Genomic DNA, 17885 nt, shown 5'->3' with positions numbered 1-17885 from the left:
ACTGACCAGAGGAAATTCTCTCTCCCTACAATTGCTTGTACTTAATAAAAGTGTCTCTGACGAGCCTCAACTAACTAAACACAGAGTGAAGCTTTATTTCTTCCACAACAGTGACGGAGTGTGTCCATGTGCTGATGTCATGCTGTAGTGTGGTGACATCACAAGGTAGCGGGAGGTGTAATTTCCAGCAGGGCTAGATGTGACTGGGCTAGCTTCGATTCCAGTAGCACGCTACACATAGCGGTGCAGCCAGGGCAGCCCGGATGGAAGGAAGAGCCAGCTGCCCGGGAACGGTGGGTCCAAGCCCCTGGCTATGTAGCGGGGTGACAAGTCCATGCTGTGCGGCTGCACCGCTAGCCTTACGGTGCGGGCTCCTTCCCAGCCCCTGGGGCTGTGTCAAACCGGCCGGTCTTTACACGCTAAGGCCCGGGTCGGATTTCTTTGCCGCCTGCCGCTGAGCGCGGGACGGGGCGGGGCGGGGCGGAGAGCTCCGCAGATCCCCCACCCGCAACCCTCGCCCAAAGCTGCCCCTGGGAACGCTGCCTGGAAGGTTGGCGTTGCGCGATGACGTCACATCACGGGACTGACGTCATTGCAGGGTAACTTCGCATCACGGCGCTTCGGGCTCGCAGCCCTGCCCTCTGCCGGGCGCCTCGCGACGCTGCTGACTCACCCCAGAGGCGGCGCTCCGCCCCGCCCGACGCAGCGCACCAGGGCCGCAGTGCGCATGTGCGGCCGCGTCACGCTCTGGTCGGAGTCGGGCTCGCTGGCGTTTGGTTCCCGGCGCCGCGGCGGGCATCGGGCGGGGGCGCATCGGCGACATGGCGGGGCGGGTGAGTGAGAGAGAGAGAGCGCGCGGGAGGGGCCTGCGCCCCAACGGCCCATGGCCGCGCGAGCCGGGTCTCCCCCCGCCCCGGGCTGGTCCCGTCCCGTCTCGTCCCTAGGTGGTGGGGAAGTGGGACTGACAGGTGCGGCGCCCCCGCCCTGTTCTCGTGCCCGGTCCCCGTCACTACCCCGGTCCCCTCCCGTCACCTGAGCCCCCCTCCCTCCTGGCCGCCGCCGTTTCCCTCCGGCCCCTTCCCCTCCGCCCAGCCTGGCCCGGCGTCTCCCCGCAGCGGGTAGTTCAGGCTGCGCCGCTGCCCTGCGGTTGCGTTATCCCGCAGTAACCCCTGCCAGCGCAGCGCAGCGCCGCGCACCCGCCTTGTCCTTGTCCTCGTCCTGCCGGCTCCGGGCCGCGGCCGGCGCTCTGGCTCTGCGCTGGGCAGGCGGCTGGCCTGGCTTCGCCCGGCCTGTGACACGTTTCGCCGTGCGAGCCCCGGGGCAGGTCGCCCACGCCCGAGGCAGAGCTGGGCAGGCGGCTGGAAGGATTCTGCCTCCCGCAGAGAGGGGCTCGCTGGAAAGCCCTCTCGAGCTGCATCACATACAGGAGCCCGGCTGCAGTGCCACAGCGGGGCCAGGGCAGCATCAATGAAGTTTGTCCTGCCTGGGCTAGAGCTGGGATTAGGATTTGGTGGCTGGGATATTCCCTCAGAAGCAGCCAGTTTCTATGACAGAGGGCCCCAAACTGTTGGGCGGGCCCCCTAGCATGGCACATTTAGGGGGGTGCAGCAGGGCCCGTGCCATACCCCTTGGTGGGGGAGGGGTAGTGAGGGAGTGCCACCCAGCCCCGCTCTGCCCCCAGCTCTGCCTTGGCCTCAGTCTCTAGCTCCAAGCCCATCTGCAGCCCCACCCCAGCTTTGGCTCCCGGATGTGGTTCTGCTTCCAGCTGTGGCCCTGCTTCTGGCCCCAGACTTGCCCCCAGCTGTGGCTGCAGGTTCAGCCACTAGTGCCTGTCCCGGCCGTGGCTCCACACCTGACTGTGGCTCTGCTTCCGACCCCAGCCTGAGCCCCTGGCCACAGTTCGCTTCCAGCCCTGCTCTGGACCACAGACCTATCTCCAGCCTCAGCTTCTGGCTCATAGCCCCAATCACAGCCACAGCTCTGGCTGCAGCTCCTGGGGAGTCGGGGACAGGAGTGGAGTGTGGGGGGTTGCGCAACATAAAATGTTTGAGGTCACAATCCAATGATAAAGTGGTAGGTTTCTGCTAGACAGATAGATAGCCTTTCGGTCTGCACATGCTCAGTTTAATCCTTTAGCTCGTCATTCAGTGCAAGAGGCTTCTGACAAGCTAAACAGGAGTAGCAAGACCTTTTTTAAAGTAAGTTTTAGTTTGATTTTTCCTGAAGGGGGTGGTGGGTGCCATGTGCTCTGTGAGGATAACCTTCAAATGCTGCAGACCCTGGTGCAGGGATTTGAGGCCCTGTGATCTCTATCTGTAAGCAAAATTTGGTTGCCAGAATCTCTCAACTTTAAGAAAAACTGTTTTTTTTCAGATGCTGTATTTTGGGAACCCCTTGGTCAAATGTCCCCCAATTTTGGATCCCTAACAGAACCCTGTACTGCCAGAAGGCACACCAAATTTCAAGGCAATCTGAGCAAATATATAGATATTGGAACACTTAGATTCAAGCTTTAAACAGAAATCTGGTCCAAACTTTTACTATAGTAAGGCTGTCACCCTTCTATAATGTCACACGTAACAGTTTGGTCATTAAGTAGAACACACAGTAGGTAGTTGAACCCACCTTGGTACCCATCTAAGAGAGTACTGAAGCAGAATGTAGGAATATGCAAGAGTTCAGAGTGAGTAGGCACAACTTCATTAGCACATTTTCCATGGAGTTACATCCCTTAAGTTAGATGTGAATTTGGCTCTTAAATTTGTAGACTGAAGCCTGATTGTTCTCCAAGTTGTGTATTTGTGCATCTAGATCTGGGTGCAGTAATGTCATGGAAAAGTACTGTGTAGTATGCTTTAGTTTGCTGAATAAGATTGTATTTGTAACAGGAAAATAAATCTGGTGGTTATTCAGGACTGTGTGTGCAGGTATTATGAATAGCTCCTGGTGCTTTGATAAAGCTAAGAGTAGAGAGCAATTGGTAAGCAGACACTTCATGTGTTACATACTGAGGGTTTAACTTTCATTCTCATGATGCTGGATTTTAGAATCTCATTTCTTTCCATCTTCCATATTTACCTGATGTAGCGATGAAGTACAGGAAGTGTTGTGGATTCTTTGCCAGGTTAGAATCTGCAGGAAGCACTTTCTTGCTTAATTTCGGGACACCTGTAGAACCTCTGAAATGGTGAGGTCCTGTATGTAATTGGAGGAATCAGTCTGCAGTATGTGCTGTTGCTGCCTTTTTTTTGGGGGGGGGTAAAAGCAACTTTGTAGGTATTGTCTCCTATGCTTGTTTTAAATGCAATGGCTAGTGCTTTACATTCTGTATCCTTTTTAGCTTGTTTTAAGAAGCAGCAGTAAAGAAATGCATTTAAAACAGGGGTGGGCAAAATATGGCCCACGGACCAGATCTGGCTCGTCTAACGTTTCTGTCTGGCCCATCATGATTCCCGACAATTGAGGAAACTAATCTTCCTCCATGCAGTGGAGTAGCTATGGGTGGGCCTGGGAGGACCATGGCCCTCCCACTATGAAAGCAGGCCCATTTAAACTCTGCTTAAGCTACCTTCAACTGGCACTTTCTCAGCAAACTTCCTGCTTCCGGTCTCGTGGTCGGAAGCAGGAGGTTTGGGAAGTGACTGGCCGAGATTCACTAAATTGCCCTTGGCAACTGGAGCATCAGGTAGCTTAGTTTCTTGGCTAGTGGCTTTCCTGAACTTCCTGCTTCTGGCCCCTCTGTGAAAATTATTGCCCATCCCGATTAAAAAAAAGTCAACAAATGATGTCCCAAAGTGCTTAGAGTTATGACAGATTTTACTGAAAGCTATGCAGGAAAAATGTTCTATTCATAAACTGCTCTAGTCAGGAGAATGAAGACTGTTCTGGTAATTAAATGAAAGATATGATTTGGATAGAAAAAAGCAAAATCTTGGTGCTCTACCCTGCACCCAGGAGTACATCATAATTGTCCAGGACATTGAGGCCTGGTGTAACATTTGTACACACAGAGCTCATCCCTAAACTAGCATTAACATCTGAGAGTGGACAGAACTACCTGTAGAAAAATTAGTTGGCTTGTTCTTCTGCTGTTTTAATACTAAGATGGAGAGGTGGTTAGGTGTCAAACTCATAATTCATTAACTGTTTGGTGTCTGCAGGCCAGGGCTCAAAAATCTATTCACCAGCAAAACAAACTTTGGGATCTGAACGTACAGAGAACCTCATGTAAAACAAACCCACCATGCATTTGAAACAGTTGTCAGCTAGGTAGCATTTGAAAGTCTCTTCTTGGAGCTGTTTGGTATGGCTCAGTCAAACCAGTGATGCTGTAAATTATGGGTAAGATGTGGATATAGAGTCTCATAGCTTTGGCACTAATGATATTCCTGACTCTGGTCAATATTTTCTGTCTTGTTCCATGCGCTGTTTATTGGAAATAATAAGTCTACTGTGTAAACGAGAGGGACTTCACATACAGTAGGTATACTACTAGCCTTACAGTTCCCTGCAATGAATAAATACTCCAGATTGTTACAAAGTGCACCCTTGATTATAGGATAAAATCTTAGTATGACCTTGCAATTCTTTACTTTGTAACTAAATGATCACAAATTGATAATCTTGGCGAATGAGGGAAATGAGAAGTAATATTGTTGCAAAAGATGGATTAATTAAATTGAATGCTGTTTCTTTGAGCTTTACTGCTTTAATTGGTGGGGAAGATTAAAAGTAAGGAAGCAGTTTAAGGTTATTTGATTCAGCATTATAAAATGGTGTTGCTTTCTAGTTAATATCATGGCACAACAGATAGAAACTTATTTTTGTTGACCTAACTAGAGTACTAATAGCATGGTAAAGAACTGGCTAGTTGTATACAATAGTGCCCCTGCTGGGTAGAATCAAACCTGTTCAAGTGAGTCAGAGGCCCTATATTGCTAATAGCTGATGGAGATTCTCATTTAGCTCCGGTGGGTAGTGGTCTGTGCTTTTGTATCAGAGGGGCCACAGTTCTGTTAGTGAAGTTGCCTTGAAATTCTTAATGGCTCTAGTGTGCAGCTGTAGTGACAACCCTGCGGTTACTATAGCGGTAGCTATAGACTTGTTACAATATCATTACCCATTCATTAGGAATTACGTTTTTCTCTTTTTTTCCCCCCCCATTGTGTTTTAATCATTTGTGCAGAATCATGACAAGGATTGCTTTGTAAATAACACTAGCGATTGATCATTATGTGGGGTTTTATGGTAACTTTATATTTATTTTTAAAAAGTTTTAATTAAATTTGAGCCAGAAATCTTTGAATCACAAATTCTAAAACTTTTTAAAGATGACATTTCAGATAGCTTTGCAAAATAATCATGAAAATATTGCAGCTGAGGCCCCAAAATCTACTTGTCCGCCCTCACTGCAATGAGAGAGAGAGGGGTAAATTATTATTTAAATTATGATTGGGGTCCTTTAGGCACTATTGAGATCTGGACCTCTTTGTACAGAGCACTCTGCAAATGCATGTTAAGTGACTCTCCCTGCCCTAGAGTTTACAATTCAAATAAGTAAGACAGGGGACTTGTGGGAGGGGAGAGAGAGGCACCTCTTAGTGATATAGTGGTCAATCACTTATTATCCTATTGGTATAATGATCATCAGTCCAGATCCAGCTTGAGTGGAGCACTTCAGCTACTGTAAATAGTTAAAACTTGCTCTGTGTCTATAGCATACATAGTATGTAAAGGGAAGCTGATTAGGGTATGACTGCACAGCATTTTGGTAAGTGTGAGGAAATCTCCCAGCCCATATTGATACTCAAACTAGTGAGGCTTGTGCTAGCACTCTAAAAATAGTGGTGTAGACAGTGCTTTGAAATTGCAGCTCAGCTTGGCGCTTGGACTCTGAAGCCCAGACCCCTCCTAGGCTTCAGAGCCTGAGCAGCAGCCGGATTGCAATTTCAAAGTGCATCTGTACAGCTATTTTTAGAGCACAAGCTGAGCCCTGCTAGTCCGGGTCTGTTGACCTGGTTTGGGAGGCTGGCTCTGGCTATGTAGATATTCCCCTTGGGTCAATTATCAATAACATTGTTATGTGGAAGAAACCCATCAACAAGGCTGACTGAGTCCATTTCACACAGAAATGTGTAAGGGGAGGGCAGAGAGCAGCAGCTCCTGATACTGGCCTCACAGCCCCCTAGGGGGGTGCAGAGGAACATTGGGGGTGGGTGAGCAGTATCTGTGTGTCTCTGCTTGTCTCCTTTTCCCCATGTTCCTCCGCCGGGAGGAAGCAGGGAGGCTCACAATCCCGTGTTTTGCTGGGGCTCACAGCTCCATGGTGATGGCGCTCCGGCCTCGTAGCCACATGCCTGGTCAGGGTCGAGGCTCATAGCTCATGACCCCCACATAACTACAACTCGTAACCCTAAGGGGGTCACCACTCCCAGTTATTATTGATTCTAAACAAAGTTCCTGAAGGGTGGCTTTAGAAAGAACAGTGTTTTCATGTTTTTAAACTTCCAAAAATAATTCTTTTGATCTTAACACAAGGTCTGTAGCAAGCCACTTGAAGTAACCAGGCTTCTTGTAAGGTGTGTTGTGATTGCAACAAAACATGGCCACAACACACTGGTTCTTACTAGTTACTTTCTTGTGCACCAACAGGATGGAAAACCAGTTTCAACTTCCTGCAGGTTCACAAGTATCAAGCAAGGAGAGCAGAGAGGCAGCATCCAGTGTATCCTTACATCACAATTGCCACAGAAGCCCAACTCTGTGCTTAAGACTGTTGCAGGTCTACTTAAGGAGACTCAATAGCTTGCCATCAGGAATATAAGTGGAAATAAAAAGTTTGTGAGGGAATAGGGGGATTAAGTTTTGAGGTTTTAAGGTATACACGGATATTCACTTTTCAAAGTCATGATAAAGGAGACAGGAGTAGGACTAAAATACACAGGAAGAGCAACAGTTTTACTTTTGAAAGATCATATAAATTTTTCTGATAAAATACAAGTACAGTGGTTTAATATTCATCTAGTACAAGAAGCCTAGCATCAGATTTTAGCATCCAATTCTCTGTGTAAAGAACAAAATCTCTCCCAGATTTAGATGCTATTGCGTAACCTGCTGCGCAGGATTAGCAAATTAAGCTTTCCTATGTCAAACGAAGAGCATCTTCGTCTATAAATACAAAGGTAATGCTGATTCTTCTATTTAGTACAGAATTGGCAATTAGTAACTTATTTCTACTATGAATAACAAACTTATCGCCACTTAGGGCTCCAAAAATGGAAAACACAATATTCAAGACTTCATTTAACACTCTGAAGTTCTGTCTCTCTAGAACTTTGACTTCAGATTTGTGAATGGTAACAATTGTTTTGAGTTTCCTGATTTAAAATCCCAAGGAATATCCCAGAAAGCTTATTCCAAGCAAAGTTCATTCTACTTCACAAACACTGATGATTTTATTTTAATCGCAAGCACTATAATTTTGTTCTGGACCCTTGTCCTGGTTTTTATAGGGGGATAACAGAAGCACCAATTTATGTATAAGCTATATCTGAAAATGGCTGGAAGGAGATACTTAGTGGTTTAAGTCCTTGGTTTGAAATACCTGGACCCTGTAGTATCACAGGTTCAAATCCTGGTAGGGTCGAACTCAGAATTTCATTGTTCTATAGTAGAGAAATTGGGATGCAGATTGTTTCTGTTAGGATTGTTCAGATAAGACATTAAGGGATTATTATTTCTTATTATGAAGTCTTGTCTGTTCTGTACGGACCCTGAAGTAATTTGTTTAAGATTACTGTGCTGTCCTTATTTATAAAAAAAAAAATTCCTTCCAACCATTGTGCAGTATGATGTGCACAGGTTAGTTGCTGCCCTCTCTTCCAATGGTGGCTAAATCTAAATGGTGCTGTATTTAGATGTACAATATCACAATTTTGGATGCTTCAGAATGAAAAATACTGCGTAAGTGTTACATAGTGTCAAAAACAATGAGCATCCTGTCCCTGTGTTGCTCTTTTAGTTACTTTTGTGCCTTCAGTAATGAGCTGATGGTAATGTTAGGGTTTGGAGTAATAAATCATAAGGTAAGAGGAACACAGCAATTATCTTGCAGCATGAGAAACATCAGTGTCACCTGTAGTCATATTTATCTTATGCAAATTGGATGGAGAATACAGAATAAGCCTTCCATTAATGTCGTTCTGAGTAAAGACTTTGGTTGTGGCAGAAGATTTGAGGGGGGAGGTGTGCCGTTGAAGGTACCTCACTAGCAGAGATACCATCTCTTTGGAGAAGCTCCTGTGGTTCACTCTTGGGAAATTCTGGTCTGAGCCAGTCGTCATACCAGAACTACAGCTAGGGGACCGCCTCTCCTGCTGCCCCTTCCGTCCCCCAAAGCTGAGCCCACTGCTCACCTGTTCCTCACAACTCAGCCCATTGTACACGTCTTGTCTTTTATCACTCTCATCACAGATGCCTTGTGCCCAGAGAGATTGAGTTGAGTGTTTGTGTGGAGGTGATGTATGAGGGAAGGAGGTTGCCCTCTCTAGGAGGTCACTGGGCTGGTGTCTTGGGGAACATGGAACCTGAGGCACAGGATCTTGAAGTACTCCCCTACTAACTGGCTCCTCAGTGTACCAAGCAGTGGTATAGGGAGCCCTTAAAGCTTCAGTGGCTCAGCACAAAGCCTCGAGGTACCCCACTCCACTCCAGAGACCCTGTTATACTTCCTGGAACCCTCTTTGACTCCTTCCTCATCTCTGTTGACAATCCACCCATTTGATATACCAGCACAAGAGTGGTGAGCAGCATAAGTGGGCTTCAGTCAGGAGGACCCTGGAAGAGAGAATCTTACCCCCTCTGCTTTGAAGAATCACAGCAGCATCCTACTCCACAGCTCATAAATTCTAAGGTCAAAAGGGACCATTGTAATCATCTACTCTGATCCCCTATATGACACAGGCCTTAGAATTTCCCCAAAATAATCTCTAGAGCAGATCTTGTAGAAAAATGTCTAACCTTGATTTGAAAATTGTCAGTCATGGACTGACCTTTAGTAAATTGTTCCAGTAGTTAATTACTCTCACCATTAAAAAATGTATGCCTTATTTCCAGTCTGAACTTGTCTAGCTTCAACTTCCAGCCATTGATTTGTGTTGTACCTGTTTCTGCTAGCTTGAAGATCCCTCATTAAATACTTGATCCCCATGTAGATACATATAGACGGTAATCAAGTCACCCCGTAACTGTCTATTAAGCTAAACAGTTGAGCTCTGCGAGTCTATCGCTATAAGGCATGGTTTCTAATCCTATAATCGTACTCGTAGCTATTCTCTAATCCCTCTCCAATTCTCCCACTTCTGTTTTAAGATTCACTTCTCCCCATCCTCTCCAGACATGGACAAAATTGCCTCATGTTGCCCCTACCTACCCTCACAAAATCCTGCCACTCATCACAGCTGTCCCCCTTGCCCCTACCATATTCTCTTTAAAATGCGATACATAACAATATGACATGAATAAGAGCTCTGTGTAAGATCCAAAGCTTGTCTCTCTCACCAACAGACGTTGGGGTATGCAGGGCAGTGGGAGAGGAATGGGACTCTGCAGGGGGCATGGGAGAGAAGTAGAACTGTGTGGGGTGGGACATGAGATGGATAATAAGGGTCAGTATTGATAACTACCAGTCAAATATATAAAAATTTATATTAACCTAGAAAATATCCCCACACAACAAACTGCATTGTGTAAATTCCTTACACAAGGGAGCTCTGGTGTTAGATTTTGGGTGTTTGCCTCTATGTTAGGCCTGTCTTCATAAAGCAAGGGGTATACTAGAGTATCAATTACAATTAAAAGTAGCATAATAAAAAGAAGGCTACTGTACACTAGACTCTTGCTGTTAAGTGTAGGAAGCCATTTGTCAGTGGAGATTAAAAATGCATTTGAGGACTCGTGCTATAAAAAGGATAATCCAGAAGCCCTGTACATCGTTTCTCTGATTTCCCTCCTATCTAATTTGGCTGTAGTTATATTTACCAAGATAGTAAATATAATTCAGATAGAAGTCAAAGCAGCTGTGTTAATATAGTGAACATGTGAGGCATCTAAGCATCCTGAAGGTGGTTCTTGGAATATAGATTATGTATTTATTTTACAAGCGCACTGCAGTGTTTTCTTGCTACAGAGAAATAGAAATTGAATTAAGTGTCCCCCTTTTGACATTAGTAGGCAGATTCAATTTTCTTTAAGTTTGCAAATCAGCCTCACGTTAGATCTTTACATACATCAAGGGACAATGATTAATCCGTAAAATGTTGTTCATTTAAGGGGAAGCATTCCCCAGGGTGTTCCTGTGCTCAAAAAGGTGGGTTCATCAACTCTGGAATCTGTGCAAGGTCTGTCAAGGCTGTCCCCTGAAGCTGTTATACAGAGACACCAAATTAAAGACCCAGTTCTGGTACCGACATCATCAGAGGTATGTGCAGCTGCCAAAGGACTTCTCTACCTTTCAGTACCAGCATCCATGGTGATACAGGAAAAGTTTCAGCTGGTGCTGGTGATTGCCATTCCTACACCAGCTCCACAAGTGCATATGGTACTTGCCCTCAGGCTCTTTGGGTGGCAGCAGCTAATGTGTGGGAGAGGCAGGGACACCAAGCGTCAACACCGAAGGGGACAGAATCAGACTGGACTTGTTTGGTCGTAAACTTTATTCGCGAGGAGGGCTGCAACTTAGCATGGCTAACCAGCAAGCTATTCTAAATTGCTGTGACTTCAGTCTGAGGGAAGACATCATGAAGTTTCAAAGATAGGCAACGGAGGACTCCAAGTAGTAGTCACTCTAATGGTAGAGGAAGGTGAGGACAGCTTGGATGCAGCAGGCTCACCAGCTCAATCCATGATGTCTGTGTGTCTATGAGGAGATGTTCATGGCTGCAGTCTTCTGGTCTTCCTCCTGAAATACAACAGACCATCCAAGATCTGCTCTTTGTGGTCCCTCCCTCTTTTTGGAAAAGACGGATAATAAGCTGCATACTCTAAAAGATTCCAGGGCAACACTGAAGTTGCTTGGAATCTGTACACGGACTACAGAGGAAGCAGTTCTGGCCCCAGGAGTCTCTCAGACATCAGAGCTTTATACCTCTGTCCAAAGAGTTGCTGGGAAAAAGGGGCAGGAATTACAGGAAGCAACCATCTCCTTCTCCTGTGTAACAGTGGCCCAGTTTAAACACACATTTTGATGGGTTTGTCAAGGGCAACATAACATTTCCTACAGGCCCATCTGTTCCTATCCATATCTTTTCTAATCATCTATCCTACTTCCTCTGTGCATGGACTCTCATCATATCACATCTGTGGGTCCTAAGCATGGTGGGTCTGGGATATTCCCTTTAGTTTTTCTTAGTTTCTATCCCCCTTTCCGCCTCTTTTTCTCATGAGACCATTTCAGAGCTTCCTTTTACAGTTTTTCATAAGGATAAAGTTAACCTCATCCAAAACTTCTGACAAAGGTGGTTTCAATTTCCATCTTGATCAGACAATTTATGTGCTACTTTTTCCCTGAAGCCTCACATGCATAGAGATGAGTAGAAATTTCATTTGTTGGATGTGAGGAGAACTTTGACCTTCTACTGGATCTTCAATGTGGTTGCAGACAGGGTGAAAGGTAATCCGTTTTCCACTCCAAGGATTTCCTTCTGGATTTCCCCTTGCATTCGTTTGTGTTAACAGTTAGCTAATGTCATGTCACCTCCTAGGGTGTTGGCTCATTCAACTAGAGTGCAAGCAGTTTTCCTGGCGTAAGAACCTATTTGAAGACATTTGCAAAGTGGCAAATTGGTTGTCATTTCACACTTTTGCTGGTCATTGTCACTTTGTCAGTCTAGGAACAATCCCATTTTTGGATGGGTTTTACAGTTGCTGTTCAGGTAAACTCTGAGCCCACCTCCATGTTAATCTGCTTGTGAGTCACGTTCAATGGAATGGGTATGTGGGAACACTAGAAGAAGAAAATTATCTATTTTTCCATAGCTGTTGTTGCTTGAGCTGTGTTACATATGTCCATTCCATGACATAGCCTCCTTCCCCTCTATATTGGAACCGGTGGTGGGTTGGGAGCAGCTCCATCCTCTTATACCTGCATGCAGTGGTGCACAATGGCAGAGGGCCCTTGAGCCGCCCCGACTGGTTTAACTGAGGGGAGAAAAGTTCTCTGACAACTGTGCACGAGGCATGCACACACCTATAGTGGAATGCACTTGTGCAACATATCTTGAAAAACAACAATTACTGAAAGGTAGATAAAACATTTTTTTGATAACAATGAATATAAATTAGAAAATAGAAAGTGTAGAAATTTGATAAGGGAAGCCAAAGGGTACAAAAAGAAGTTTGTGGCAGTAAAAGATAATGAAAAGAGTTGTTTTTAAGTCCATGGTGGGTTATATTACCTCTGTATTTGGCATTGGTCTGACCACTACTGGAATACCATATCTAGTTCTGGTGTCCACAATTCCAAAGGTTGTTCATAAATTGGAGAGGCTTCAGAGAAGAGCCATGAGGATGATTAAAGGTTTGGAAAACATGCCTTATAGTGATAGACTCAAGGAGCTTAATTTAGCTTTTCAAAGAGAAGGTTAAGGGGTAACTTGGATCATAGACTACATAGGGAACAGAAATATAACAGAGGGCTCTTCAGTTTAGCAGACAGAGATGTAACATGATCTAATGGCTAGAAGTTGAAGCTAAACAAATTCAGACTGGAAATAAGGTGCATATTTTTTATAGCGAGGTAATTAATCACTGGAACAATTTACCAAGGGTGGTGGAGGATTCTCCATCACTGACAATTTTTTAAAATCAAGACTGGATGTTTTTCTAAAAGATCTGCTCTAGTTTGAACAGGAATTCATTCAGGGAAGTTCTATAGTCTGTGTTACACGGGAGGTCAAACTGGATGATCACTATAAGGCCAGAAAGGACCAAATATCCTTTTTGGAATAAAGCCCAAAAAACCCTGTCCTCAGAGTGTACACAAAGCTGAATTTGCTCTGGGCTGTTCTGCTGATGTTAGTTTGTAATGAGAATAGTTTCATCAGGATGCAGTTGACGCATAGGTCATCTTTTATGCTATATGTACTGTCAGTTCGTGGTAGATTGATGCACTGTGGACATCTTGCATTTTGTGTTTAGAACAGACGATTCCTGATGAAATTATTTTTCAGGTGCACATCTTTAATTTGTGGGTCTTGAGTATGAATACATAGCTGGACTTAAACTCTTGTGCCAGTGATTCATCAGCCCATTTAATTTTTACTATTTTTTTTGCCATAAATCCACATCCCATGAATTCTATTAATTCTGGTAGAATCTGGGTTTCCATTCTTTCAGTGCAGAGCTCCAAAGATGTTAGTGTTCATAAGGCCCGTTAATATTTAATGTATGTATTGTAGTGGTGCCTAAAGTCCTCAGTCTTAGTCTATAAGCAGTCCACTTGCGTGCTGTCAATATGTATGTGAGACAACAGGTGGATGAAACAGACAGACGGGAAGCACAAGATAACAGTGAGAGTATTAAGATTAGTGTAACAAGCAGAAGTCACAGCACACCAGCTGTCTAGCATTTTGTAGGCATCATGGCACCATTTAATTCTGAGAAGTTCCAGATGATCAGCTTAAGATCTGAATTATTCTCAACAATTTCCTTGGGTTTATTAGCTAAGGTCTATCATTTTAAATTGAGGCCTTGTCTGTTGGCTAAAAAGCACAAATATTATTCAGGTTCAGTATGTTCTCCACTTTCCTCAGTCCCCAGGCCTGTAAACTTTGACCAGTCTCTCCTTTTTTCCCCCATCATATCCATGCTCTTCCTCTTACTTCCATAATTACTTACTCAGTGCTGAAATCCCTGTGCATATCCTGAGTGAAGCAGGAGATCTTATAAGTAATTTTTTGCTGCCTCTCCTCCTCCTGTTTATGACTTTGTTCTCAGTATTTGAAACATTTATCTCACTCTTCTGCTACTCCAGTCATGTAACTCTGTCACTGAACTCGGCTTTTTAGTCATTCTGTTGGCCTCCTATCTTCTACATTAAATTCAATTGCTTCATCCTTCCTACAAGGCCTTATATAATTTTGCATGTGCCTACGCCATTCCTCTCATTTCCCCTTCTCCTCCTGCCCTTTACCTTCTCTCACTTCCAGTATTGTATTTTCTGCTCTGTCTCATATGCCTGCGACAGTCACCAAGTATTTCTTTGCCCGGGGTCCTTTTCCTAATTCATCAAATCCCTCCTTACAATCTTCAAATCCCTTTTCAGGCTATACCATCCCTATTCATCTCAACAATCCCCAGTCTTTCCCTCTCCACAGCTGTTGTATCACTCAATTTTCTTGCCCTGACATGCTTACTGCCTAAACAAGACAAGGTAATGTATGTTATCTATGCTTGTAAAGCTCTGTGTAAGTTAAAGGTGCTTAACTAGTAACTTGTAACCTTGGGAATAAACAGGACAAGCCACAGGCTGTACCTATGCCCTCCACAGATGCAGCAAAATTGGCTTTTCTTTAGTGCAATGTGTTCTGTATGTCTTGCTAGTGTTGTTGTGTACTTATCCTTGGTAAGCCTTCTTTTCTTGGGACTCTAAAGCCACAACATGATATTATGAAAACTCTCTTCTCTCTCTTGTTAAGGTTCAAACTGGCTTTTCATTTACTTCTTCTCCCCAACTTTGCCAAAATGAATCTAGTTGGAATTTTGTATTTCTTCATCTTATGCAAGGATAGAGGTATTTGGGAAACTTTGAGACAAATTGGACAATGTTTACATAAGAAGATAAGAACAGTCATACTGGGTCAGACCAATGGTCCATCTAGCCCAGGATCCTGTCTTCCAACAGTGGCCAATGCAGGTGCTTCAGAGAGAATGAATAGAACAGGTTATCATCAAGTGATCATCCCATCGCCCATTCCCAGTCTCTGGCAAACAGCAATCCCTTCCCATCCTGGTTAATAGCCATTGATGGACCTATTCTCCATGAACTTACCTAGTTCTTTTTTGAACCCCTTTATAGTCTTGGCTTTCACAACATCCTCTGGCAAGGAATTCCACAGGTTAACTTCCTTTTGTTCATTTTAAACCTGCTGCCTATTAATTTCCTTTGGTGATCCCTAGTTCTTGTGTTATGAGAAGGAGTTTACACTTCCTTATTTAATTTCTCCACACCAGTCATGATTTTATAGATCTCTATCATATCCCCCACTAGTTGTCTCTCTTCCAAGCTGAAAAGTCCCAGTTATATTAATCTCTCCTCATGGAAGCTTCGCCATACCCCTAATCATTTTTGTTGCCCTTTTCTGTACCTTTTTCAATTCCAATATATCTTTTATGAGATGGGGTAACCAGATCTGTATGCAGTATTGAAGATGTGGGTGTACCAGGGATTTATATTGAGGCAATATGATATTTTCTGTCTTATTAGGAAAGGGATAGATAATGATTCTCAACATTCTGTTTGCTCTTTTTTTTTTTTTTGGACTGCCGCTGCACATTGAAAGGTTGTTTTTAGAGAACTATCCACAATGACTCCAAGATCTCTATCTTGAATAGTAACAACTAATTTAGATCCCATCATTTTATATGTATAGTTGGGAATATGTTTTCCAATGTGGATTGCTTTGCATTTATCAACATTGAATTTCATCTGCCATTTTTTTGCCTAGTCACCCAGTTTTGTGAGATCCCTTTGTAGCGCTTCACAGTCTGCTTTGGACTTAACTATCTTGAGTAGTTTTTGTATCAACTGCAAATTTTGCCACCGAACTATTTACCCCTTTTTCCAGATCATTTATAAATATATTGAACAGTACTAGTCCTGATACAGACCCATGGGGGACACAACTATTTACTTCTCTCCATTGTGAAAACTGACCATTTTTTCCTACCCTTTGTTTCCTATCTTTTAACCAGTTACTGATCTAGGAGAGGACCTTCCCTCTTATCCCATATTTGGGAAATAGGGTTTGAAAATGTAGTCATCTCACTTTTAGAGTGATTTCCCAACCTATTCTGTAGATAGGATTGTGTGGATGATCTTAACTGCGTTTCTATGTGTGAAATGGTCACATTTTATATTAAGGATTCTCTTACATATAGTTTATAAATAGATAATGAAATTATGAAGGATTAAGAGCTGTTGCTACTCATGTCTGTAACATGTTTATGTGTTACAGATGGTTATAAGCAATCTGTTGGAATCTGTAACAACTAACAACTTACTAAAACATCTCTTAATCATTATATCTTTATAAACTTTTTATAAACATTACCTTAACATTAAAGTGATATCTTTGCAATTGAAGTTCGGCCTTAACAACACTTTTTGTTTAGGGAAATTTTTTGTAGTGGTAGTAACTCTAGCATGATGACAAAGCAGCATTTCATTATAGATCCAGAAAGTACTGAACTAGAGAGCGTGAAAAAGCTGTGTCCTTGGGATAGGGACTGTCTTTTTGTTCTGTTTGTATAGTGCCTGGCACAATGGGGTCCTGGTCCATGACTAGGACTCTTGGGCATTACCATAATATAACCATAATATAACCTCCATCGAGGTTTCCAAAATTCTGATTGAGCATTCAGTAAAATGGAAGTCATGGCTTTTCTTCTCTGAATATTTGGTCAGTCCCTGCTGCTGCTTTTCCTTTGGGTGAAAAGCTTGAGTAGGTGCTTTCTATCTGCTTGCCTGAATGAAGGGCGCAGTCTGTAAATCTATTGTCAATCCAGGCGGATATAGTACACTATATATCTGTGAATTCATTTGGGGGGACGCAGATCAGGTAAGGGGTTCCATAAACTAAAAGAAGCAACTATTTAGGGCGTTATATGGAATTAATAGGGAACCCATTAGACTGATTAAAAATTAGCTTGCCGATAGATCTCAAAATTGATGAGTGGGACTGTTTCTTACAGGGTGCCCCAGGGATTGGTTTTTGGTCCAAGGCTAGTTAATATTTTTATCAGTGATCTAGACAACGATATAAAATCTTTGCAAGTAAAATTTGCAGATGACACAAAGATTGGTCCCCTCTGGACTTGAATGACTTGCATTGCCCTCTACATGCTCATAACATTTGGAGCTGTTCCTGTAGGCAACTATAATCAAATCTCATGCTGTAGGGCTTCAACAGGTTGCCTGCAAGGGTCAGGAAGAAACTTTCTCTCAAGTCAGATTGGCAGGGACCGTGGAGTTTTTCTTTGAATAGATGCAGACGTGTATTCCACTTAGGTGTGTGCATGCCCGAGCCAGAGCCTTTTGCCTAGCAGTACCCACAGGGGGCAGAGTTCGTAGTTGTGGCCCCTCCCCTAGCTATATGAGGTGGAGCTGCCCCGACCCACCTCATTTCCTTTTCACTGCCCATAGCTGGAGTCAGGGGTCTGTGATCTGACAACCTCGCATTTCGTCTCATCCTAGTTTATTGTATACAGCTAGTGTTAGTAAGTAGTTAGGTAGTGTTAGTTGCTAGTTAGTGTTGCCAGGTGATGCTCTCACTGGGGTTTAAAAAGTGTCCTTCATGTGGAGGGGCAATCCCCAACAATGACCCCCCCACATGGTGCTTGCTTTGTCTCGGCTATGCCCATCTGAAAGAGCACTGTTTGATTTGTAAATCGTTTAAGAAACGGACTTATGTGTCACGGGACCTTCACCTCAAGCAGCACTTGCTTGAACAGGCCAGGTGGCTTGATCCAGTACCGAGGCCCTCCTTGGGCTGAAGATTAGAGCTTGGATCTTGGGCTCGAAGAGCGCTGCTGCCACCCATTCCTGGGAAGGCACCTCACTGAAGAGAGAGAGGAGCCATTCCCTGTCATTGGTGCTGCGAAAGAGGTCT

General features: G+C 44.0%; 1 protein-coding gene across 3 annotated transcripts in view; it reads left to right on the top strand.

Moving 5' to 3' along the window:
* Positions 1 to 685: 685 nt before the first annotated feature.
* The window catches only part of NSF (N-ethylmaleimide sensitive factor, vesicle fusing ATPase), a 170988-nt gene continuing 153788 nt past the window's right edge, over positions 686 to 17885 (top strand). For 2 of the 3 annotated variants that reach the window (XM_067556201.1, XM_067556202.1), the window contains exon 1: positions 686 to 833. In XM_067556201.1, the coding sequence (XP_067412302.1) occupies positions 822 to 833 (12 nt within the window). In that variant the 5' untranslated portion in view covers positions 686 to 821. The remainder of the gene's footprint in view (positions 834 to 17885) is intronic. The other variant, XM_067556200.1, reaches the window with a different exon arrangement.

The sequence above is a fragment of the Emydura macquarii genome, unplaced genomic scaffold (assembly GCF_026122565.2).
Source record: "Emydura macquarii macquarii isolate MOO-44397 ecotype Brisbane River unplaced genomic scaffold, CSIRO-AGI_Emac_v2 contig_1692, whole genome shotgun sequence".
Lineage (NCBI taxonomy): Eukaryota > Metazoa > Chordata > Testudines > Chelidae > Emydura > Emydura macquarii.
Note: the sequence above shows the minus strand (reverse complement) of the source record. Positions and strands in the feature narration are given on the sequence as shown.